Source organism: Ochotona princeps, chromosome 17, assembly GCF_030435755.1.
Source record: "Ochotona princeps isolate mOchPri1 chromosome 17, mOchPri1.hap1, whole genome shotgun sequence".
NCBI classification, from domain to species: domain Eukaryota; kingdom Metazoa; phylum Chordata; class Mammalia; order Lagomorpha; family Ochotonidae; genus Ochotona; species Ochotona princeps.
In genome coordinates, this window is record NC_080848.1 from 19536234 (window position 1) to 19559825 (window position 23592).

The 23592-nt window shown below is 51.6% G+C and overlaps 1 protein-coding gene and 1 long non-coding RNA gene across 5 annotated transcripts; one reads left to right on the forward strand and one right to left on the reverse strand.

Moving 5' to 3' along the window:
- Positions 1-4371: 4371 nt before the first annotated feature.
- On the forward strand, positions 4372-12018 carry SNX11 (sorting nexin 11). Of its 4 annotated transcripts, XM_058675910.1 has the most exons (8): positions 4372-4405; positions 5183-5242; positions 6169-6223; positions 6978-7064; positions 7325-7425; positions 9912-10007; positions 10174-10386; positions 11356-12018. In XM_058675910.1, coding segments are annotated over exons 1-8 (873 nt in total). In that variant the 5' UTR covers positions 4372-4403; the 3' UTR covers positions 11615-12018. The 4 variants fall into 4 exon arrangements, with proteins under 4 accessions (XP_058531893.1, XP_058531894.1, XP_058531895.1 ...); XM_058675911.1 differs by lacking the exon at positions 4372-4405 and having other exon boundaries at positions 5177-5242; positions 6066-6223; XM_058675912.1 differs by lacking the exon at positions 4372-4405 and having other exon boundaries at positions 5205-5242; positions 6091-6223.
- Positions 12019-12696: 678 nt separating this feature from the next.
- Positions 12697-23592, reverse strand: LOC131482372 (uncharacterized). The gene is made up of 3 exons (XR_009246928.1): positions 22315-23592; positions 22065-22159; positions 12697-12835 (listed from the first exon to the last, which is right to left on the reverse strand). It is a non-coding gene; the product is annotated as an uncharacterized LOC131482372 (long non-coding RNA).

Sequence of the window (23592 nt, forward strand, 5' to 3'; positions counted from 1 at the left end):
CAAGCTACTGAATTATTGTAAATGAAAGCCTGTTTAAATCTTTTGCCATCAATAGCATGATTAGTAGGTCTTGCAACAGAATGCTTTCAGTGCTGTGCTTTATGCGTGTCATCCCGAAACTCTTAGGGCTTGCAACAATTGGTAAAGTATAATTGTTTTAGAAAAATCTAACACTTGCCTGTTCCCTACTGTTGGATTTGCCAATTTTCAGGAAAAGAACTCTGCCAAGTATATAAAGGGAATCTGAATGGCCTTTGTCTCAGGGAGCCATGGTCACGGGCTTCCCTTCCCCATGCAGCAGACAGACCTGGAGTTAAAGGCTGCGGAGGAAAATGGGCATGAAGGAGATGAGGAAGAGGCCTTTTTGGACTCTGCTTGGCATGGAAGCTGAATGAGGGTCACCTCGACCCTTCTTTGGAGTAATACTTCAACAAAGAAGGGCCTTTCAAGTGCCAGGCTGTACATCGAACACCTGATGACTTCTGCCTTCTATCGGGAACCGTTAGATAGACCCCCCCAACTGCTGCTGTTACTCAACTGCGCCCCCCTGTCAGCAGGAAGTAGTCAAGAGCGGACGACGACGTCCCCTTTCCCTAAACTGTTGGGGTCTAGTCCTCTGTCTGGAAATATAGGAGCCAGATGGGATGATAGGCAGTTAGGGTCTCCGGTTCCTGACAGAACTGTGTTGTGTACATGTAACATCTTAACACTAAAAGATTCTTAAATGTCAGTATTTTCAACGAGGCTTGTACATTGTTAACTGTATTACTAAGTGTGTTATTGAATCAAAGATTTGATTAGTTACTAGAAAGAGGGGGGAATGAAGAGCCTGGAAGTTTTCTGCCCTTTGTGATCCCGCCTTGATGGCTTGGCTGGGGGCTGTGTGGATTCTAGGCCTGACACCCAGCAGGACACCTGGCAGGTCACGTAGGCGGACCACTCCTCGGGAGGGAGGTACCTGGTGTTTGATAAGATCCACCGCCCTATACTTTTTGGGGGTTGCTAGTTTCGGGCCCACCAATAGAAGCCTGCTAGATCATGACTGTATAATTAATAGCCTGAAATGTATAAAAACTGGGGAGCTTGGGCTCTCGGGGTCTTTTCCTTTCTCTCTCTCTGGCTCACGGGCTTGCTGCGGATCCTGCAACGGCTGCCCCTCCCCCGCCCGGCCATGCTGGGCTGGGGGAGGTGGCTGGGAGACCTAAGTTAGTTCGAATAAACCACTTTTATGCCTTAGCACCGGCTTCAGACTTGATGATTATCTGGGGATTTCAGAAACCGGCACAACACAAGCACCCAAATGGGATGCCAGCACTTGGAGGTGGCGTATTTAGCTGCTAAGCCATCTCACCAGCCTGAAAGAAAAAGCATTCTTACATATTTTCATGTGCTTTGTCATGAAATGGAAAGTACACATAAAGTGTTCCCAGTGACAGTGGTAGTACAGTTGCTTGAGGTGAGTGGAAATGATTGTGCTTTTCAGAGAACACCCGTTTACCTGGAAGATTGACAAAGACTATGGCTTGTCAGTCGCGAGTATCTGAAATCAATAAACCTGCCACTTCAAGGAAAATTGAAGTATTACTGCAGATGATAAAATGTGAGGTCTCAAGCAAAACCCAGAAGTTTTGTGGTACCCATACAAGACATTCAATGGTTTCCCGAAATCTTCCTACTAAGATCAACGGAGATGGTGTATTTATTTAGGTATATTTATGTCTAAGGCAGCATTGCAGAGTTGGCAGTGGCTGCCAGCTATACCACCATGCCCGCCGGAGGCCGGGATCTTCCTCGCCTACCAAAACAGCACAACGCGGCAGAGAATGGGAAATCGGAGAACCTGCTGTCCTCTATGAAAGCCAGGTGAGATTTGCAACATTTTAATACAATGTCATTCCTCATTAACTTTCCTTTGCTTTGAAAAAAATATATATACAATATTATATTGTATATATTATATTAACATGCAATGGGTACGTGGTTTGGAATTTCTGAATCTCAATTGGTAATTCAGTGACTATCCCATATAAACAAAAGCTCCTGAGGGGAGCTTAATAACTTTTGTGCCTCTAAGTAAAGGGATTTTGAGAAATGCTGTTCTGAGCTATCTCTGCCTTAATCCCCAATTTACACATGAAAAAGCTACCAAGGCTCCTGACGGTGGGCAGGGGACTGCTGGCTGTGGCCCTAGGGAGTTTGCATCTTTTCCTTGATTGTAGTTTCACTACCACTACCTTCAAAAAGTTTAAAGACACTGCGATAAAGCCAAACAGGTCTTCCACACACCAGGCAGCTTTTTCTTGCCCCAGAGGCTGCAAGATCTTTCTTTGGGGCTTGTTTGCGGGGTGGCTGGATTCCCATAGGTTGGCTTCTGCTTTGTCAGTTATTCGGAGGCGTTTCGTTGTAGATCCCAACTCAGAAGCTGGGGAGCTGGACCCTAAAGGCGTTTCCAAGGGGGGTGTCTGGGGTATTTAGCGATGCCCTAATCTCCCAAACAATCATGCTCCAGACAGGTAACCTGCTCCAGAAGCAGGAACAGCGTCGCCCCACTTCTCTCTGGGGACCCCGGAACCCCCAGGCCGACCCTGCCTGACCGACGCCCCCTGGCCGCTGACTGGCTGAACCCACAGACGGTGGGAGGAACGCGGCCCGGCATTGGATGTCAGAGTGTGTTCACCGCCCCTCACTTCGCCCTCTCGCCCACTTTTCCCACGCCTCAAAACTGAGTCCGGCGGTGGGAGCGGGGGCCCCTCCGGACGGGGCGGGAGGAGCCCTGTCTCGTGTGTGGGAGCGGCCATTGCCGCGGAGAGCCGGGCCTGGCTGGGCGTGCGGGAAGCCGCGTCCCGTCGTGCACCGGGGTGCCGGCCACTCACCCGGAAGGAGAAGCTGGGAAGCTGGCTGTGTGCTGGGCGCACGGGCGGTGTCGCCGTGGAGAGCCGCCGCCGCTGCTGCTCTCAGGTAAGGAGCGAGGGATGCTCCCGGGTGAGGGGCACGGGGTGCTTCCGAGTGAGAGGCGTGACTGCTCCCGGGTGAGGGACGTGGGTGCTCTCAGGTGAGGAGCGAAGGCTGCTCCCGGGTGAGAGGCGTGGCTGCTCTCAGGTGAGGGGCTTGGGCTTGGGCGGCCAGAGCAGCACCTGGCAGGTGGACGGTGCTTGACGTCCCACCCCCCCAGGATGGAGGCGAGCGAGGGCTTGTTTGGGCATTCAGGATAGCAAACTTAATCAAGGCCAATCAAGGCGTTAGGAGGGGGCGTGGCCATCGTAAAGACTTTGGGGGCGTCTTCAAGCCACTGGCGGGTGGTGGCAGGTGTTTAACCCGGACACAAGTCGGGGGATCAGGTTACTTACGACCTAAAGGATGGACCAGAGCCACCTGCTTGGTCAGGGCCGAGGAGCTTAGCAGTTGTGGGTGTTTGGGAGGAGAGGTTTTTGAGGTGCCATCTCTTCTGGCACCGAGGACCCAGGCATGAGTAAGAAAGCGCTGGAGTCTCATGGCTCAGCCTGCTTCTTAACCTGTGTTGTTGAAGTGGGAGAGAAAATGGTCAGCCGGGAAGCCGTGGGACGTTGGCACACTTGAGAGCAAGTCTCCCTTTGTCAACAGCTGAGGGTTTCCCCCGAGCTGTGGGTGCTGGTGCAGATGCAGAAGGGACGGAGCTCCCGGTGTGATTGGAGGGGCCCAGGAAATGCAGGGCGCGTGCGGACCCAGCCCTGAGCACAGGCTCCTCGGGTTTGTGTGACCTCGCCCCTCCTAGCTTCTACAGCCAAAGTTAGGAACTTCCCACTTCTGCAAAAACAGAAGCAAGCTTTATTTTCTTGGGAGTCACGTTTTTTTGTTGGAAGGAAGCTGGTGGAGAACGGTGGTGGTGAGACATTACTGTTTGAAATCTGAGTTTTGAAGGAAAGCTACAACAAACGTTTTTTTTATAAAGACTTATTTATCATTTTTATTGCAAAGTCAAATATACAGAGAGGAGGAGAGACAGGAAGATCTGCCGTCCGATGACTCCCTCCCCAAGTGACCGCAACAGCTGGCACTGTGCTGATCCGAAGCCAGGAGCCCTGATCCTCTTCTGGGTCTCCCATGTGGGTGCAGGGTTCCAAGGCTTTGGACTGTCCCTCCTCTGCTTTCCCAGGCCACAATCAGGGAGCTGGATGGAAAGTGGAGCTGCCCAGACATGAACCAGTGCCCATATGGATCCCAGTGCTTTGAAGGCGAGGACTTTAACCACTAGGCCATAAAGTGCCTGTTAACCTTAGATTTGAGGGTAAGGCATTGTCAGGATCCTGGGACTTTTTTTTTTTTTTTTTTTTTTAATTCTCTCTGTCTCTTTAAGCCAGTTGATAGCTGCCTGTGCTGTTGGTCCCAAAGGAAAAGAAGGCTTAGGTCATTCCACATGAAGTCAAATGTAGGATGACTCTGTGGTCATGATCATGAATTTGGCAAATCATTCATGGCTAGGGCGTGTGTGTGTAGAGGGCTGTGGTCTCCTTGCCATCACCTTTCCTGCTGTTATTTTTGTGAGAACACACTTTAGAATCATTGGCTCCACTGTGCTGGCAGCTTACCAAATGCCCTGAAAAGAGAAGAGAGAAAAAAAAAAAAAAAACCCAAAATTTAAAAGTGATTTTGAAAATAAGGTTAATCGCTAACAGCAGGTCAGTCTGCTCTTTCTGGTCACAGCTGTTTGACTTGACTGGAATGTTCTATCTGGGTTCCTGTGTACTTGGAATTTCCTACCTTTCAGTGTAGAACCTCTTGCAGGTGGTGGCTGCCTGAGATGGGAAGTCAGGCTGTCAGCAGATGCCGCGGGGGCTGGCACTGGCAGCCCCACACCCTGGGCCTGCTCCACAGTGTAGCCCAGTTTTGTCATCTGCCATGCAGCTGTCTCCGCGTGCCACGTTTGTCTGTAGAGAGACCTTCTGGTGTATTGGGAAGAATCAGAAAGCTGTTTGCTCTGCTAATTTTGTGGTGCAAATGAGCTTCCCTTGTTTTGAGATGCTAGCCTTGTATTAGTGAAACATAAACTAGAGGAAACTCATTATACAACCCTTCTAATGTTAACACAGAACTAATAAGAGAATGTGTTTGCAATTAATTGTGGGACTGTAAAAACGAGCGGGTGTGTGAACGGGCACAGGGCGGCAGGGAGAGGGAGAGCTTAGAGATGGTCTTGTTTTCCCAGGAGCCTGCCCGGATCATTTGTTGGCAGTACATATTGGCTGAAGTCAGTTTTCATTTCAAGGTAAATTGGAAAGGGAAATTAAACCTTATTGTTCCGCTCTTAAGAGAGGAGAAGGGGGTGGATGCTGCTGGAGTGGGTCTAGGAGTAACAAGATTAGTGCTGTATTTTAACAGAAGGTGACATCATGGGCCCCTTTGGACTCGAGTCACCCCGTGCTGCAACCTTCACGGTCCCCCTGTCGGAGTGGGCGATGTTTCTCTCCGTGTAAACTGCCACCCTGGGGGAAATTGGGAGCGTGGGCTTTAATGAATCTTTACAAAGGAGGGAAACGCATCCCAATTCAACCTGTGCAGCTGTGGGGTGCTTGGGCAGCTCCTCACACTGTTGGGCGTGTTGGGGGAGGAAGTGATTGCAGCTATGGGCTCGGCTTCCTGAGCACGGATTCCACAAGGCATGGTCATGACCGAGACACCCACGCAGGGGCTGGCTGCAGCACCTGTGGGGAGAGGTAGGCCGGAGGAAGACAGAGATGCCGGAGTGTGTATAGGGACTAGGTTGTCTGTAAACAACCGGGAGGGGGCACTGTGAGCTCCCTTTGCAAGCTGCCTTCCGAGTGCCCACCAGACAAGGATGTGCCCACAGCCAGGAAGGCAAAACTTTTACCACTGAACCTGCCTCTGGCCACCCGAGACAAATTCTCTGCATACCCCAATGTTCTTCGCCTGGGGTTGACCAAGTGAATAGTCCTGGCTGGTGCCAGGAAGAAGGCAAATCCCCTGGGCTTTGGGCTTTGGCACTTGAGCTAATGTGGGGGGATTTTTTTTGTTTTGTTTTCTCTTTAGAGTTCACAAGAGCCAAAAAAACTTTCTCTGGGTTTCCCCAGGAGGTCACTTATGAAAACCTTTCAGGGTTTTGGCCTGGCCCAGAGGGCTAAGAATAGAGGCATGCTAACCATGCTTGTTCCCATGTCCTCTGTCCCTCATCAGATGTGTTCTTCCAGCGGGCTTTTGGTGTAGGATGTCGGAGGCCCAAGAACAGGAGGTAAGAGTCGTCTCCAGGAATGGGTGGGCAGACGCTGGGGAGGGGCGTGAGAAGGCGGGAGGCCGCGGAGATGACAGATAGTCGCTCGGTGGTGTTCTTCCCACAGTTGTCCCCTAGAGGTTCTGGTGAGTTCGGGATAAAGCCAGGAGAAGGGCTGTGAAGAGCAGAACGTGTTGCTGGGTAGAGGGGACACCCTGACATCCTGCTGGTGTGAATGTGCTGGAATGTAGAGCATGGATGTTCAACTTTTTTTTTTCTTAAGATTTATTTTATTTTTATTGGAAAGTCAGATATACAGAGAGGAGGAGAGACAGAGAGGAAGATCTGTCCGATGACTCATTCCCCAGGTGGCCACAATAGCCAGAGCTGAGTTTATCCAAAGCTAGGAGCTTCTTCCGGGTCTCCCGCACGGGTGCAGGGTCCCAAGGCCCCAGGCCGTCCTGACTGCTTTCCCAGGCCACAAGCAGGGGGCTGGATGGGAAGCAGGGCTGCCGGGATTAGAACCGGCGCCCATATGGGACTCTAGTGTGTGCAAGGCAAGGACTTTAGTCACTTGGCTACCGTGCTGGGCCCATGGGTCTTCAACTCTTCTGCTCTATAACCAGTGCCTGGGTCAGTGGCTGACACATACTGGGTGTGTGATAGGTATCCGTCGGGTGCAATGAATGCAGGGCGGCACTGAGTGGACCAGCCTGCCAGCCAGTATCACTGCCATTCAAGGCAGTTGAGCTCAGGTGGCCTTTCTTACCCCCAGGAGGTGATCACAGTACGGGTTCAGGACCCCCGGGTGCAGAATGAGGGCTCCTGGAATTCCTACGTGGATTATAAGATCTTCCTTCATGTGAGTGCATCAGGCTTCTCCGTTGGGTCTGCAGTCTGCAGGGCTGAGGGTTTGCGCTGAAGCGGAGCCTGGCGAGATGGAGACAGAAGACTTAGAAGAGCGAAGGGAGGAGAGAGAGCTAGTGTTGTGCCTGGGCGCTGCTTGGGGCCTCTCTGCTCGGGACCTTGGCCTGATGCCTTAGCTCAGTGGGAGCACTGACGGGGGAGTCGCGTATACATTTGGTCTTTTCCTGCTAAACCCTTATTGTGTACTTCTCGTAGACCAACAGCAAGGCCTTTACTGCCAAGACTTCATGCGTGCGGCGTCGCTACCGTGAGTTCGTGTGGCTGAGAAAGCAGCTGCAGAAGAACGCTGGCTTGGTGTAAGTTCTGTCTTCTGAGCTCTGAGACTGGTAGGGGCTGGGCTGGGCTGAAGCCAAAAAGCCGACCCACGTGGGTCTCCGCAGTGGGGGGCAGGGGCCCGACCAGTCGGGCCATCTTCTGCCTTCCCAGGTGCATTAGCAGGGAGTTGGATCGGAAGTGAAGCAGCCAGGACTTGAATTGCTGTTCATATGGGGTGTCAACATCGCAGGTGGCAGCTTAACCCACTGGTTTTCACTGTGTCAGCCCTGGGAAATGCATTTTTGAAAACACATATTTATTTCTTTTCATTGGAAGGGTAGATTTACAGAGAGAAGGAGAGACAAAGATCTTCCATCCACTGGTTCACTCCACAAGTGGCTGCAACACCTGGAGCTGAGCAGATCTGAAGCCAGGAGCTTCTTTTAGGTCTCCCACACAGGTGCAGGGTCCCAAGGCTTTGGGCCATCTTAGACTGATTTCCTAGGGCACAAGCAGGGAGCTGGATTCGGGAAGTAGAGCAACTGGGACGCAAATCGGCATTCATGGGATCCCAGCACTTGCAAGGCGAGGACTTTAGCCACTGGGCCTGTTAGGGTTCTTTTGAAGGGTGGGGAGACAGGCCAGTGTTGTGGCAAAGTGAGTAAAGTCACCATCTTTGATGCCAGCATCTCCTCCGAGTGCTGACTCATGTGCTGGCTGCTCTACTTCTGATCCAGCTTCATGCTAGTGGCCTGGGAGGAGCGGCAAGAGGAAGCCCAAGTGTTTGTTCCCCTACCACCCACATGGGAGACTTGGGAGAAGCTCCTGGCCTTGCCCTGGCCCAGCCGTGGCCATTGCAGACATCCGGAGAGTGAACCAGTGAATGAAAGATCTCTCTCGGTGTCACTCCCTCCCTCTTTCAAGTAAATTTAAAAATAAATAAATAAATAGGAAAACAGGGAAATAGAGATTTTTTTTTAAAAAGATTTATTTTAGTGGAAAGGCAGATCAGATTTTATGGAGAGAAGGAGATATATAGAGAAAAATCTTCCATCCAATGATTCACTCCCCAAATGGCCAAAACTGCTGGAGCTGAGCTGATTTGAAGCCAGGAGCCAGGAGCTTCTTCCAAGTCTCCCAAGCAGATGCAAAGTCCCAAGCCCTGGGCTATCCTTAACGGCTTTCCCAGGCCACAAGCAGAGAGCAACTGGGACATGAGCCGGCACTCAAATGAAATCTCAGTGCTTACAAGGTGAGGATTTAGCCATTGAGCCATTGCGTCTGGCCCTATTTTTTTTTTTTTTTTTGTAGTATGTGTCTTAGCCTAGGGTTTACCAGATGGACAGCTAGCAGTTTAAATGTCCATATCACTGGTTCTAAGAAAACTTCAAGCACTTGGCAGGTTAATGTTCCTGCCCCTCTGACATGTGAAAATTGTGATTTGTTTTGTTCCCTTTAGTACCTAGCCCTTTTTCCAGAACCTTCCTGGAGCCTCAGGGAATGCGGTTATTCATTCCTCACTCATACTCTCAGGGCAGTCCTGCAAGTGAAGAGATGGGAGCAGTGACTGCACTGAAGGATGTCACTGAAGGCTTGGTGACGATGGAAGCCTGGAGGAGTGACCTAGCCAGTTAGGTCACATGTGGGACTGATGAACTTTATAGCTCTGGGCCAGGGCCTCATAAACTGGTTAAAATCTTTCATTTCCACTGAGAGATCTCTCATTTTTCAGCCTGACCTGCTTTTTAAAATGTTGCGCTATAGTTTTTAAGAAAGGTTAGTGGAGGAGTTAGGTGCTGTGGCACAGAGGGTCAAGTGACTAGTTGGACTGCCTGCATCCCATATCAGAGTCCCTGGGATCAAGTCCCACCTCTGCTTCAGACCCAGCTTCCTATTCATGCTCCTGGGCAGGCAACGGGCTAGCCCAAGCACATGGGCCTGCCACCTCCATGGGAGACCCAGATGGAGTTCCTTGCTCAGTCTAGCCCAGCTCGGGGGGGGAGGGGGGCTGAACCAGTGGATAGCAGGTCTCCTGTGTGTGCATGTAAATAGTTTTAAAGAATGGGAGATTTCGAATTGGTGGATGACTTGCAACAACTCTACCCTTCTCAGTGTGGGAGCTCCTGGGGCTGAAGCAGATGGTTGTGGCTGACAGGGGGCCAGTATTCTCCATGTTGGGAGTTCTTCCTGTTTTAAAGTGATGTTGTAGACAGTATAGTATGACATCATAGGTTTTGATTCATATATGTTATCCTTATTAGCTGCATGACAACAGCACATTTTATTTAACCTCTCTGAACTTCTAAAGTGGGAACAATAATGTTTTTCTCACAAGGTTTTAGGTAGGAATAAACTGAACGGTGTTTGTAAACATTTAGCCCAGGACCTGACACATGGCATGCAGCCAGCAAGTGCTGGGCCTCTTCTATTTTGTTAAAAGATGGTGGGATTGATGGGCCTCTTGCCGGGGACTGGAGTAACTGCCTGGGGGCTCTACTTAGCCAGGGTCTCACCTGTGACTCCACAGGCCTGTGCCTGAACTTCCTGGGAAGTCAACCTTCTTCGGCAGCTCCGATGAGTTCATTGAGAAACGACGACAAGGTCTTCAGCACTTCCTTGAAAAGTGAGTGGACCTGCCAGATAGGCCCCGGCTGCCAGGGGTGGGGCTCCTGTGGGCCCATGGTGGGAAGTGCCTTCCTGGCGTGCTCGGGCCTCCGCACGCACAGGCCAGCAGCCCTTGGGAGGGTCACCCTCAGGCAATGCTCCATGTTGTGCTGTGTTCACGCCAGGGTCCTGCAGAGCGTGGTCCTCCTGTCGGACAGTCAGTTGCACCTCTTCCTGCAAAGCCAGCTCTCAGTGCCCGAGATAGAAGCCTGTGTCCAAGGCCGCAGCCCCGTGACTGTTTCGGACGCCATTCTGCGCTATGCGATGTCCAACTGTGGCTGGGCCCAAGAAGAGCGGCAGAGCTCTTCTCCCCTGGCAACAGGAGACCAGCCCAAGAGGTAACTGAAGCACCCCTGAGATACCTGAGCCAGGGTGATTATAACCTGTAACCACCACTGCGGGATAGCCACGTGGGCTGGGGGAAGCGCTACACAGCAGCCAGAGCCTTTCCCGAGGTAGGCCTGTGCTAACCCACCAGTGGGTAGCGGGAGCTCCTGTTGAAAGCCGGGGAGGAGGAAAGGCATTTTCCTGTGTCCTGTTCTTTGCCCTTCTCCTTAAAAAATGATGTCTTTGATGACATCAAGTTCATACAGCTTCTTTAGTGAACAAGTAGGCAGTTCTAAAGCATATTCATGGTGGTGTGCAGCTGTCACCCTCCACGGTCAGCTTTAAAGGCTTGCTCCTGAGGGGTGACTCCTCTTTCCCTCCCAAAATCCCAGCCCTTGGCAGGCACCAGTGTCTTATGTGTCTATGGATTTGCCAGGTTCTAGAAATTTCACACCAATAGTCATGCAATGTGTGGTCTTTTGTTTTGTTTCAAATATTTATTTATTTTCATTGGAAAGTCAGATATACAGAGAGGAGGAGAGACAGAGAGGAAGATCTTCCCCTGCTGATTCACTCCCAAGTGGCTGCTGCAATGAATGGCTGCACCTGACTCGATTTGAAGCCAGGAGTCAGGAGCTTCTTCTGGGTCTCCCATGTGGGTGCAGAGTCCCAAGGCGCTGGGCCACAAGCAGGGAGCTGGAAGGGAAGCTGGGTCGCTGGGATTAGAACCAGTGCCCAGATACGATCCCAGTGTGTGCAAGGCGAGGACTTTAGCTACTAGGCTACTGCGTGGAGCCCGGTCTTTTGTAACCGGCTCCTTTCACTTAGCGTGTTTCCAGAGGGGTTATCTGGGAAGTGATGTGTACCCAGCCATTCCTTCCCTTTTGGAACAGCAGTGTCCCAGTTTAGCGGTTACAGCGCCCCGCCGCCTTTTATTGACCTGGCCATGCCCTCCCGTCTCCTTGCCCACCCATTTCCAGCTGCTGCTTTCTGACGAGATCCAGCAGGAGGAGGAGCTCTCCCTCGCCTCCTCCCAGTGAGGAAAAGGACCACGGGGGAGTGTGGACTCCCGGTGTGGACTCCGAGGTCCCTTCCTTGGAATGTCCCAGCATCCCCGCCCTGTCCGCATCGCCACACTGTGATTCTGCAAGAGCTGCCGACGGGAGCACCATTCCTGCAGGAGGGGACCACGCTGTGCCTTTGGACCCTGGTCAGTTAGAAGCGCTTTGGGAAAAGTGAGCTACAAGCGCTGGCCTGGGGCCTGTTTTAGGTGCAGAAGATGCAGGCCAGGGGACTTGTTTGGTGGTGTCAGGCACGGGGCAGGTAGGGGAGGAGGTGCCTAGTGGCTCGCAGCCACTTCTGCACAGGCTGGATGCACAGGGGTGGGGTGTGACTGCTCCCTGCACCTCTCCCAAAGGAATGACACCGTGCAGATGTTTGCAAGTGAAGCACAAGGTCCAGAGGCTGTTGGTTTTCAACAGCGCCCACACTGACCTCCTGGGGTTTGTTTATATGCCCACCGCCCCAGGTAACTGGTGGTGGGGCCCTGGAGGAGAGGCAGATCCTGATGCCATCCAGGAGTGCTCCCTTCTGGCCTCCCATCCTGGCCACCTGCCGTTTCCCTGAAGCCCCAGAGCACTTGGCTTCCGCCTCACGTCTACCTCCTTTGTAAAAGGCTGCCCTGGACTGTCCCGTGTCTCAGGTTTAAGCCGAACCCTGGCAATCTTTCCTGCTGGTGAGAGTGGGCTGTTTTCTTTCTCAGTCCCTTTTCCTCGCCCCAGGGCTTCCGCTGCCACAGGCGTCCTCTGGGGAGGCTGTGTGCTGGGTCCTGTGGGGAGGGAGGGCTTCGAGTCTGCCTACAAGAGGGGCTGTGTGGACAGGGATGAGAAACTATATATACCTGCCTGCAGACGGCGAGGCGTCCTGCTGCCTTGCCATCCCTCCTCCACCGAGAGCCAGAGCTGCCAGGAGCCACGGGCACCCTGTGTGTTGCTGGTCTCCGGTTGGGGAGTGAGCTGCATCGCCCTCTTGCCCACTCCCGCTGCCCCTGGTCTTCCCACCCTGTCTGTGGACTCTTTTTCCTACCAGCCTGTGCTGTGAGATGTCAGGGTATTTGGTTCAGAGTTGAGGAGCTTTGGCCTGAAATAAAATGCAAATATCAGAGACTGTTGTTGCAATTTGTGTCTAACAAGCTGTAGCTGAGGAGGAGGAGGAGGGAGTGAGGGCTGGTGGTGCTTACAGTCCATAAATTCTGAATTTATCAGTGTGGAAATAATGGTTGAGAACTGTGCACTGCGGCTCTCCTGCAACTTGTGTGCGGCTCCAGCCCGCCGCTGGAGGGAGGACTGTTTTCCAAAGAGCCAGGCTCTGACTCCGCGCACAGCTCTGGGCATGAACCTTGTTAGGTATAATTTACCTGATGCGGCTTCCATCCTCGCCGCCTGTCTGAGGTGCCAGGTGCTGAAAGAGAAATAAAGTTTGTCAACAGGCAGATGCGGAGCCCTGGCTGCTATCCATCCCCTTCCTGCCTGCCTCCCCTGGGTCCCTCCTTCATATGAGGCAGCAGAGCAAGGCGAGGATGAAAACCTACAGAGGCAAATCCAAAATGTCAAAAGAAGTTCATTTAAAAGGGGAAAAAAAACTCCAAACACAACCCTCACAAAAACCCGACAGATGCTAAGCTAATGGCATTCGCTCTGCCGATTGGTGGGGATGGCTTATGAATATTAATGAGTCCAATACTCCAAATGGTGCAGCTGTGAACCCAGCTGTGCCTGAAGCTCTCTGATCTCAAAACTTCCAGACAGGAGCCGGAGGTGGTCTGTGTCAATTCCCTACTCAGCCAAAAAGCAGCAAGCTGGTTGGCCTTCTTCCGCTCGTGCCTGCTCTGCCTGGAGTTGGAGCTCAGCAGCTCGTTCTGCCAGCAGACTGGGCTGCTGGGACAGCAGGAGCCATTCAAAGACATGCGTGTGATTTTCTGACTCCCCGCTTTTTAAATGATCCATTAGCAGTGCATCCAACAGCACCTCGGTTAATCTAAGGCCAGGCACCAGCACCCTCTCGTTCTTGCTGAGCTGGGTAGAGGCGGTGGGAGACGCCATCTAATAATTTGGGCCTGGAGTCACCAGCAGAATAGCAAAGATGGCTTTTCCTTCTCACCCAGGCAGTGCCATATGCCCCCTAGGTTTTACTTGGTCCCTGTGTGTGCTCTGGTGTGGCCACCATGGCGGGGGTGCCCTGTGTGTGAAAGACGAGGCTGACCAGGGGGAGTGCTGAGATGCATTTTAATGTGGAAGCTTTTTTTTTTTTTCTTTAGGATTTAGGTTTGAGGAAGGTTGTGGGTCTGATTCAGTTGCTTGCCTTCTGACCGCTGGCGGCCTTGGTTCGAGTCTGATCGGCTCCTGTTAGCCGGGATGAGTGGCCCCAAGCTCGTGGGCATTGCTTTATTTGGTAGAAGGAAGTGAGTGTGGGTGTGTGTGGGGACGGGAGGAAGGGGGAGTCATAAAAGCAGTAAGCTGCATGTGCATCATGTTTTCTGTTTGGCCTTTGGAGGGCCCAGTGGGGAGGGGAGGGCGGGCAGGACTGCACTTGCTCTCCACTTGATCTTAGCCGAAAGGTTGAGAAGCAGCACACTTGCCTTCCGGTGGACAAAACCGAATGTGATTTCCAAAAGGCATGGCCTAACATGGCAGTACAGTTATATGCCAGGCACTTGGAAGGTTCTGTGTGACAAGTTGATCTAATTCAAAAAACATTAACCCCACAGCCACCCTCAGGCGGGAAGGGAGTCCCGGCAGTTTCTGAAGTGTTGGCCTCAGGCGCGCACTCCCAGGTCTCAATTCTCCACTAAGGCCTTTGCCCATCCCAAGGCCTGGAGTGGCTTTGCCTGGGAGGTGGTCAGGACATGAACAGTCCAACTGGGCAGTAAATTAGCGCCATGCTTGTGAGTTTGCCTCATGCTGGATTTTTTTTTCCCATTTAATTAAAAATAAGCTTATTAGAGGGCGCTCACATCTTCTGGGCCCGCCTCAAATGTCCATAACATTCTGGGCTGGTCCCAGCTAGAGCTGGGAGCCGGGAACATAATCCATGTCTCCCGCATGAGTGGCAGAGGCCCATTCATTTGATCATCACAGCTGGCTCCCAGGTTCTGTTGTTAGGAAGCTCAACCCAGAACTAAGAATTGAACCCAGACTTTCCAGTAAGGGATATGTCTTAACTGGCATTGTGGCTCAGTGGGTTGAGCTGCTAGCAACATTAGCATCCCATATGGGAGTGCCAGTTTAAATCCTGGCTGCTCTGCTTCCAATCCAGCTCCCTACTAATGTGCCTGGGAAGGCAGCAGAGGACAGCCCAAGACCTTACTTAGGTCCCTGCCACGTATGTGATTGTAGATTTCAGGCTTCTGGCTTTGGCCTGAGCCCCAGCCTCTGAGGCCACTTGGAGAGTAAATCAATCAATATAAAGTTCTCTATCTGTCCTTCACTCTCTGATTTTTAATGAAGGCTGATTTTTTAAAAAAGTTTAAATTCCTGTCCCTGATTATTCGTCATGCCATGCAGGTGCAGCAACAGACAGCGGGCCTACAGGGTGGGAGGAGGGACTGGCAGGTTGGAATGGGGGAATGGTTCCTGGCCTGCTGCAGAGGGTCCTCAGTGTGACAGCTGAGACTGGGACAGTCTCGAGGGCTTACATGGGAGCAAAGCCAAGGGTCACTGGATAAAGAATCAGAGGGGCTTCCCTCTGCCAGCAGGAGCCAGCTCTGCCCGAGGCACTGGCTCTAGGTGACTTATGAACTGTGGAAGTGCAGCCCTCCTCTTCTAACCCATGCCTGCATCTTCCTTCTCAGCTGCTTCCTCCCTCCGCTCTTCGCGTGGCTTAGCAAGTGGCTGGGAAGAGGCAGCGCTGGCGTCCTACTAGAGGGATGACCTATGGGGGGAGACAGTTGGTGGGGGCGGAAAGCTGGAGCCTTCCAGAACAAACACTGACGGCTCAGGCTCTGGAGAGAGCCACAGGGTCACAGGAGGGTCACACCTTTAGGAGGCAGAAAGCTGACTCAATGGAGCAGAGTGAATCCGTTTACTCCCTCCAGGGTTCAGGGCCACCTGACCAGTAGATCTGGTCGACTTCCACAATTAGAAGAGGGGAAAAAATGTGGGGTACTTTCTTAGTTGAAGAGGAGAGAGTGGGTAAAGCTGGGGCTGGAGAGTTAAGAGCAAGGCAAGGTCTAAGGCTTTCGCCTCTGGGAGGGTGTCACGTAAGGCTTTGTAATGGGTGGTGGTGGCGAAGCCACCAGGCAACAGATCTCTTTGATGTGTGGGGCTATCCTGTCCTTCCTGTCCCTCAGACAAGCACTGTTCTTTTCTGCGATCCACTCTGGCTGCTCTAGCTCATTCAGCTCCAGCTCTGTGTATATGTCCCCACCACGCATGAAAGCGTGGGAATCCAGGCCCATCGGCAGGCATGCCTCACCCGGTCCCACTGGCAGGAGGCCTGGAGTAGCGAGAGCCCGAGGCAGTTGTTGGAGGCCTTGCAACCTGCCTGTTAGAAGCTACGAGACTTAGATATATTCTGCTAATTAGAGCACATCTGTTCACACTGAAAGGTGGGCACTGTCTCTTTAAGAGCCATCCCACTCCTCTCCTTGAGTGATGAAGACTGGGAGCACCAGGGAGTTAGATGCTGATTAAACAGTCCTACTGCCGAGCTCTGTTAGAAAATTACTGTAATTATGATCCAGTCCCAGCAGAGGGATGCGTTCCAGTCCTACTAATAACCCTTCCAGGTGCCTCGGATGCTGGGCCCCTGGGATGCAGCATCGACAGGGCTGTGGCTGGCACCAGAGCCCGTGTGGCCCTCCCGTCTGGCTTGTATAGACAGAGACGACAAAGGCCCTGGATCCCTCATCCTCTCCTGTCCTGAGACGCCAGGAAGGTTCGGTGTTGCTTTTTTTTTTTTTTTTCTTTTCCTTCTGGTTCTTGATGGAACTCCTGGGAGTCATTTTGTATTAAAAAAAAAAAAAGTTCCCTCTCCCAACCCCCTGAGATTCACGCGAAGGACCAAGAAAATCACAGCTGAGAGATGGCCACGTGTCGTGGGTGTCCCCTCGGCTGCCCGGAAGCCCCGGGCATCACACCCAAAGCGCACAGGCAGGCGCGTGGGGAGCCGCTGTACCGTGTCAGCTGCCACTGCCTCCTGCTCCTTGGCAGCGCCCTGTGTTTCCGGCAGCAAAGCAGCAGGAGTCTCAGCGCTCCCCCTGCAGATCTCTGCTAGGGCAAGGGGGAGCGAGGGGACATGGCCACGGCTGAGACTCGCTGTAATGCAGCTCTCTGAACTGGCAAATATGGTCTCACTTGTTCAAGCACGTCATCTTTCTGACTGGAAATCTGGAGCCGCACGGGCAGGCCTGTCTCAGGGCAACTCGTTGGTTTCAAATCCTGCGAGGTTCGTGCAACCCACCTGGCTGTTCTCCCAACCACTGCAGCCCCCTGGCTAAGGCACAGATGCAGTTTCTCTGCTTAGCCCTATACCCACACCATAAATGCCCTGAAATACTGGGTCTCAACCAGGGCTGGTGGGAAGCAGCGTCGACATCCAGCATGGCTTGGAAACATTCTTGGCTGTCAGAATTTGGGGACTGAGTGGGGGATTTAGTGGGGAGCACTTCATTGGGGGCGCTCATCCCATAATGCATCCCTGGCCCAGTTGTCGGAAACACAGAGGTTGAGAGCCCCTCGACGGACGAAGGGAGTGTCTGTCAGGTGCACATTCTGCTGCTCTAAAGGAATGACAGCAGGTTCCAGGTGCTTTTTCAGAGGTGCTGGGCCCCGCAGGGGACCTGCCCACAGAGGGGTGTGGAAGTGGATGGAGCCCCTGTGATCTGCCATGAGGGTGTGGAGGGGCGGCCAGCTGCTTGCCATCAGGCGAGAGTGTCGGCAGTGGACAGATGACCTCTCTGAGGAGCAGCACTCGAAGCCTCTTGGACTGCACAGCCATCCGGAGGCAAGGACGCGGCGTACTGCCGAGTGCCCGGGCCACGGAAGTGCTTCCTTTGGTGGCACTCTGCCAGGGAAGGGCTGGTGGACTGTGTGCAGGGACCCTGGGAGGGAACTGAACACACACAGCTGCTGCCAGCCAGCCAGCCAGCCAGCCAGGCAGCCCCACAGACGGCTCCATGCCAGGGACACCAGGCCTCTCAGAACAGCCTGGACATCAGGGGAAAGAAAGCCCAGTTGGCAGCTTTGCCTGGAGTCCAGGCCTGCAGGGGTGAGGACGCTATTAGCAGGGACCTTGCTGAGCCTCATGCCAGGAAAGCCAGACCATTGCTCTCTGTCCTGCCCACTCACCTGCTGAATGGGCAACCCCAATGTGCCTTAGTTTTAGCCTGACCACACATCCCACTTGATTCTGGCTTACCTGGAATTAGTAATTCCCCCCTTTTTTAAAAAAAGAGATTTATTTTATTTTCATTACAAAGTCAGATATACAGAGAGGAGGAGAGACAGAGAGAAAGATCTTCCGTCCGATGATTCACTCCCCAAGTGACCGCAACAGCCAGTGCTGCGCCGATCCGAAGCCAGGAGCCAGGAACCTCTTCCGGGTCTCCCACATGGGTGCAGGGTCTCAAAGCTTTGGGCCGTCCTCGACTGCTTTCCCAGGCCACAAGCAGGGAGCTGGATGGGAAGTGGAGCTGCCGGGATTAGAACTGGCACCCATATGGGATCCCGGGGTGTTCAAGGTGAGGACTTTAGCTGCTAGGCCACTGTGCCGGACCCAGTAATTCCCTTTTTAGTCTCAGAAGTATCTCAGGTCAGGAAATAAATCATATGGTGACCCTCTTCATTGTATCTTGGTTTTCTCTAATAGTAATTTTTTTTGGTGGGGGGAAGGAGTGTTTTAAAAGATTGCTGTACCAAATGGATTATATCTTACAAACATTCATTGAATCGCAGTGAACGATCTTCAATTCATACTAAGGAGAAAAACAGCATGTTTTCTAAACAGTTAGGTTTTGATAGGGAAATGGGGAGAAAAATCCAAATCCCCTGAACAAGAGAAGTCTCTTCTCAGTTGTGTTCCAAACTCCCGACCCAATCTCCATCCATTCTGATGGGAACTGTACTCCCGGGGCAGGAGACAAAGGGTGAGGAGCCGGGGACGCCGTAACCCACAGGCCGGAAAATGAGCTCCAGCCCTGGGCTGTGCAGTCCTGCTAATCCTCCCTGTGCAGGGCTGCTTTTTTTTTTTTTTTTTTTTTTCTCTAACTTCAGCCTTGCAGTTGGCTGGTGCTCTGGGAATGAACAAATCAGCTCCGTTCAAGACTGATCCTTCCTGAGCTACTGGGGGTGGGATGGGGGTGGGTGTTACCTGCTGGGGAGGGCTTTTTCCGTTTGTTTTTGAGTTCAAGTTAAAGGCACCACACTGGGGGCCCAGCGCAGTAACCTGGCGGCTAAAGTCCTCACCCTGCATTCCCAGTATCCCATATGGGTGCTAGTTCTAATCCCGGTGGATCCCTGCTTGTGGCCTGGGAAGGCGGTCAAGGACGGCCCAAAGCTTGGGACCCTGCACACGCATGGGAGACGTGGAAGAAGCTCCTGGCTTCAGATCAGCACTGCACCAGCCTTTGCAGTCACTTGGGGAGTGAAGCATCGGATGGAAGATCTTCCTCTCTGTCTTTCCTTCTCTCTGTATATCTGCCTTTCCAATAAAAACAAATAAATCTTTAATAAACAAAAATAAAGGTACTACATTGAAGACCAAGTCTCTGATATCTGAACGCTCTCAAGATACAAAAAAGAGAAACCTGTTTTTCCTTCCTGCTGCTCCCTGCCTCTTTTTCTTGTTTTTAAATCAACTTCATCTTTCTCAGACTTTTTTTTAAGATTTATTTTTATTGGAAAGTTATATATACAGAGAGGAGGGACAGAGAGGAAGATCTTCCGTCCATTGATTCACTCCCCAAGTGAGCGCATCGGCTGGTGCTGCGCCGATCCAAAGCCGCGAACCAGAGCCTCTTTCTGGGTTTCCCACACGGGTGCAGGGTCCCAAGGCTATTGGCCGTTCTGGACTGCTTTCCCAGGCCACAAGCAGGGAGCTGGATGGGAAGCAGGGTTGCTGGGATTAGAACCAGCGCCCACATGGGATCCCGGCGCTTATACGGTAAGGAGTTTAGCTGCTAGGCTACTGCACCAGTCCCTCAGTCTGGTTTTTAAGGGCAGAGCCTCCCTCCTTCCCAGGCTTGTATGTAATCTTGCATTAGGCATTAATAGCTGCTGCTTTATTGTGATGCCTGGGACTGGCATGAAATGTGGGTTTTGAAAAGGTCTCGCTGCTCCAGAATTCCAAGGGTCTTTTGTTGCTTTTTTTCTGCCACGGCAGATTTTGTGTGATTTAGGCCAAACAGTCACACTCTTTCAGATCCTCAGTTTCGCCACATGCAAAAAACAAAACCAAAGCAACAACAACAAAACACCCAAAGCCTAATTGCTTATAAATAAGGTGACATAAATAGGAAATGTAAGATGCTTTAAGAAAGAACCTGACAGTCTTCTGAGGCAGACATTTTGCACAGTGGGTAAGCCACTGCTTGGGGTGCCTGTGCCCCATTTCTGAGTGCCTGGGTTCGAGTCCTGTCTCTGCTTCTAATTCCGGTTTCCTATTTCTGTGCTCCCTGGGAGTCTGGACCACCCCTGTGCCAGGGAGATCTGGACTGAATTCTGGGCTCCAGCTGGGGTGCACCTCTGAGGAATCAGCTAACAGAATGAAGATCGGTAGGTAGCTCTCTCTGCTTTTTCAAATAAAAAATAAAATTTAAACCATGGATTAACATTTTTTTTTTGCAATAAACATGTTTTAATTTAATTGTATAAGAATTTTTTGAAGCCCCAACAAAATAACCCAAGGTCAAGGGTATTCCTTAGGTGTTACATTTGATAAAGTCTCTGACAGGGCAGGGAGGTGATGCAGTCAGTCCCACCTTTGGGGCAGCGCTCATCAACAATGGAATAAACCTGGGTTTTGAGAATGAGACTTAATGGGAATTCTCTTCTCTTTCCCATTTTTATTTACCAGGGGGAAAGATATATTTGGTTTTGACTTAAACACAGATTTCTAAGAGGTTTAACAGGTCACTGAATGGGAAAATTTAATATTGAGATAATTGCAAAACAATGCCTGTGCTATTTTGCCAGCTATATGGATGACAAAACACACTGGGAAAATGTATTTTTAATGCCACGCAGCTGAAATATTTCAGCTACATTCAGTATTTCACAGCATTTAATATTCTCAGCTGTTAGCTTGCCCAGTGTAGGTACAGCTATTCCAGCCCCAAGTTGAACTATCCAGTGTGTGGTGGGGGTGGGTCAGTAAATTCTGTTTACATGATTATTCTACTGCAAAAGGCAGATACACAATTGCTTCACTAATTTAGGATCTTTGTTTTTAGTTTTTCCTTCATTACCTAAAATTAAGGAAGGAAAACGCCTGTCATCCTCACCTGTCGTCTAGTGCACGCACTAGAACACATGGGACCATCAGGGCGATTAAAAAACCATCCGCACGCCCGGCGCAATAGCGTAATGGTTAAAGTCCTCGCCTTGAATGTGTTGGGATCCCATATGGTCGCCGGTTCTAATCCCAGTGGCCTTGCTTTCCATCCAACTCCCTGCTTGTGGTCTGGGAAAGCAGTCAAGGGCGGCCCAAAGCCTTGGGACCCTGCACCCACGTGGGAGACCTGGAGGAGGTTCCTGGCTCCTGGCTCCGGATTGGCTCTGCTCCAGCCGCTGCGGTCGTTTGGGGGAGCGAACCAACAGTTGGAAGATCTTCCTCTCTCTGTCTCTCTTCCTTTCTGTATATCCGCCTTTCCAATAATAAATAAATAAATAAATAAATAAATAGATCTTTTTAAAAAAGCCATCTACACCTACTATGGTTAGCTGAGTGGCCTAATGCCCCGGTTTTCCAGTTGGGGGCAGGCAGTGAGGTGGGGACTTGGTTAGTGGAGGCAAACGGGGACGCGGGGATCCCATCAGCCACTCGCCATCTGAGGCTGATGTTTATCAAATCGAGAGGGGCGCAGAGGAGTTTCCAAGAGAATGTAAGGATTTGCTGCTGTCCAAGGTCACTTTCAGGCCTCTGCCCTAACAGAAGATGCCCTTGAACCAGTACCTGGTCTGATCAACTTGGGGACCCTTGCCTGCATCGTAACAAAGTCCAAACAGTCCTAGACAGACTGGATTCCCAATCAGTCCATTTGTTTAGGCTCTCCCTAACGTCTTGGCCTTGTAAGTGCTGCAGCCAGAAGGCCCAGAGGTCTGAATATGGTGGCAGAGCGGGCAGAAAGCTCTGTGGAGTCTGGCTAATGGTGGTCTCTTGTGGTTCCTGGGTACAGAAGGGACCATTGCACTGGAGGACTCTGACTGGATAGAAGCCACAGACCGTGCTTAGAGTGATAGAGTTACATTTACCTTTTTCTTTTTCCAACCTACTTCTCACCCTGTCCCAGATACCTGCTCTTCCTCTTTTGGGATCCTTCTTCCCAGTGTCCCAGTCATACAGGAAGTGACCCAATGGGCCTCTTAACCACTCAGCCTTCTAGACAGGGTTCTTGGGAGTTCTTCAGGGAAGATGAGGTGTGGGGCACGGAGGAGTCTGCTAAACCCTTTAGAACAATGCCCATTGTCCTTACCTGTGGGTTGGGATTGGTGCAAAGGTTCTTAAAATCCGAGGCAATTGGTTCTCTGGTTCATGTGCTCGTGTGCTGCCACCTAGCGGTTCTTTCTTCTGAAGCACCCCATGTAAAGAGGAGGGACGTTAGGGACACTTTTTTTCTTTTTGTTTCATGATACAATTCCATAGGCAGGGACACTTCTGTATTGCTTGTTCCCCTTGCTCTCCCCTCCCCCTCCCCCAGAAGTCATAAAGTGTCCTTCTCTTACCTCTTTATCCATTAAACGCAAAAAACGGTTTCCTCTTGTTACTCTTGGGCCAGAAGATCTGGAAATGAATAGCTGACATTAGGGTTTTTTGGTAAGAGTTGGACCCCACTGATACCCCGTTGGCTCCTTGGTTTCTCTCTTGGAGTGACGGGGAATGTGTGTCTTACCCCGGCGCGTCCATGTGGTTGTGACACGTTACGTACCGTCAGTCCAGGACTACCCTGAGTAGGTGGTTCCAGTAGCAGAGCCTTGTCTTTGGAAAAACTCTGGTGGAGAGATCCAGGCAGGAGTAGCAACTAACCCTTCCTGAACAGGATCATACCAAGAATGTTACACCTGCTAGATACTTCCCACTTCCTAATTACCTAGTGAGATAGCATCTATCCCTTCTACGGTGAGGAAACTGAGGATGGAAGATCAAACAGCCGGCTCAAAGAACACAGCACTGGGAGCTGGAGGCTCTTCTCAGGCTGCAGGTCGTGGAGTTTATGTTCTTAGCCACTACATTTCGCTGCGTCTTCGACATGCAGATGGGCAGAGCAGGGGGAGTAGGCTACAGGGAAGGCAAGCAGGAGCCCTGTAATTTGCTAGCCCTCCTCTAAGACCTCCCCTCAGCTCCTGTCTGGGATTGTCAAGTGACCCAAGGCTGGGGGAGGAGCTCCCCAACATGCTGACTCCAGCACCTCGTTTTTTTTTTTTTAAAAAAAGGTTTATTTCTTTTAATTGGAAATGCAGATTTACAGAGAGAAGGAGAGAAAGATCTTCCATCTGCTGGTTCACTCCCCAAATGGCTGCAACAGCCAGAACTGAGCTGATTTCCAGCCAGGAGCCAGGAGCTTCCTCAGAGTCTCCCATGTAGGTATAGAGTCCCAAGGCTTTGGACCATCCTCCACTGCTTTCCCAGGCCACAACTGGGGAGCTGGATGGGAAGGGGGGACAGCTGGGATACAAACCAGCATCCAAATGGGATTCTGGTGCTCGCAGGGGGAGGATTGGCCAGTTGAATCATCATGCTGCCCCTCCCCACACCCCCAGGCTTGGTTTTGTTTTGGGACATTTGGTACATAAAGACAAAATAACCAAAGAGGGTCTAGTGTTTTAGTGCCGTGAGCTAAGCTGCCCCCACCTGCACTGTCGGTAAACCATAAGAGGACACTGTGTTGAGTTCTGGCAACTTTGCTCTTGTTTCAGTTCCCTATGCTCACGTGCCCGGGAAGGAAGTGGAGGATGGCTGGCTCATGTGCCTGGATCCCTGCCACCCATATGGGAGAGCTGGAC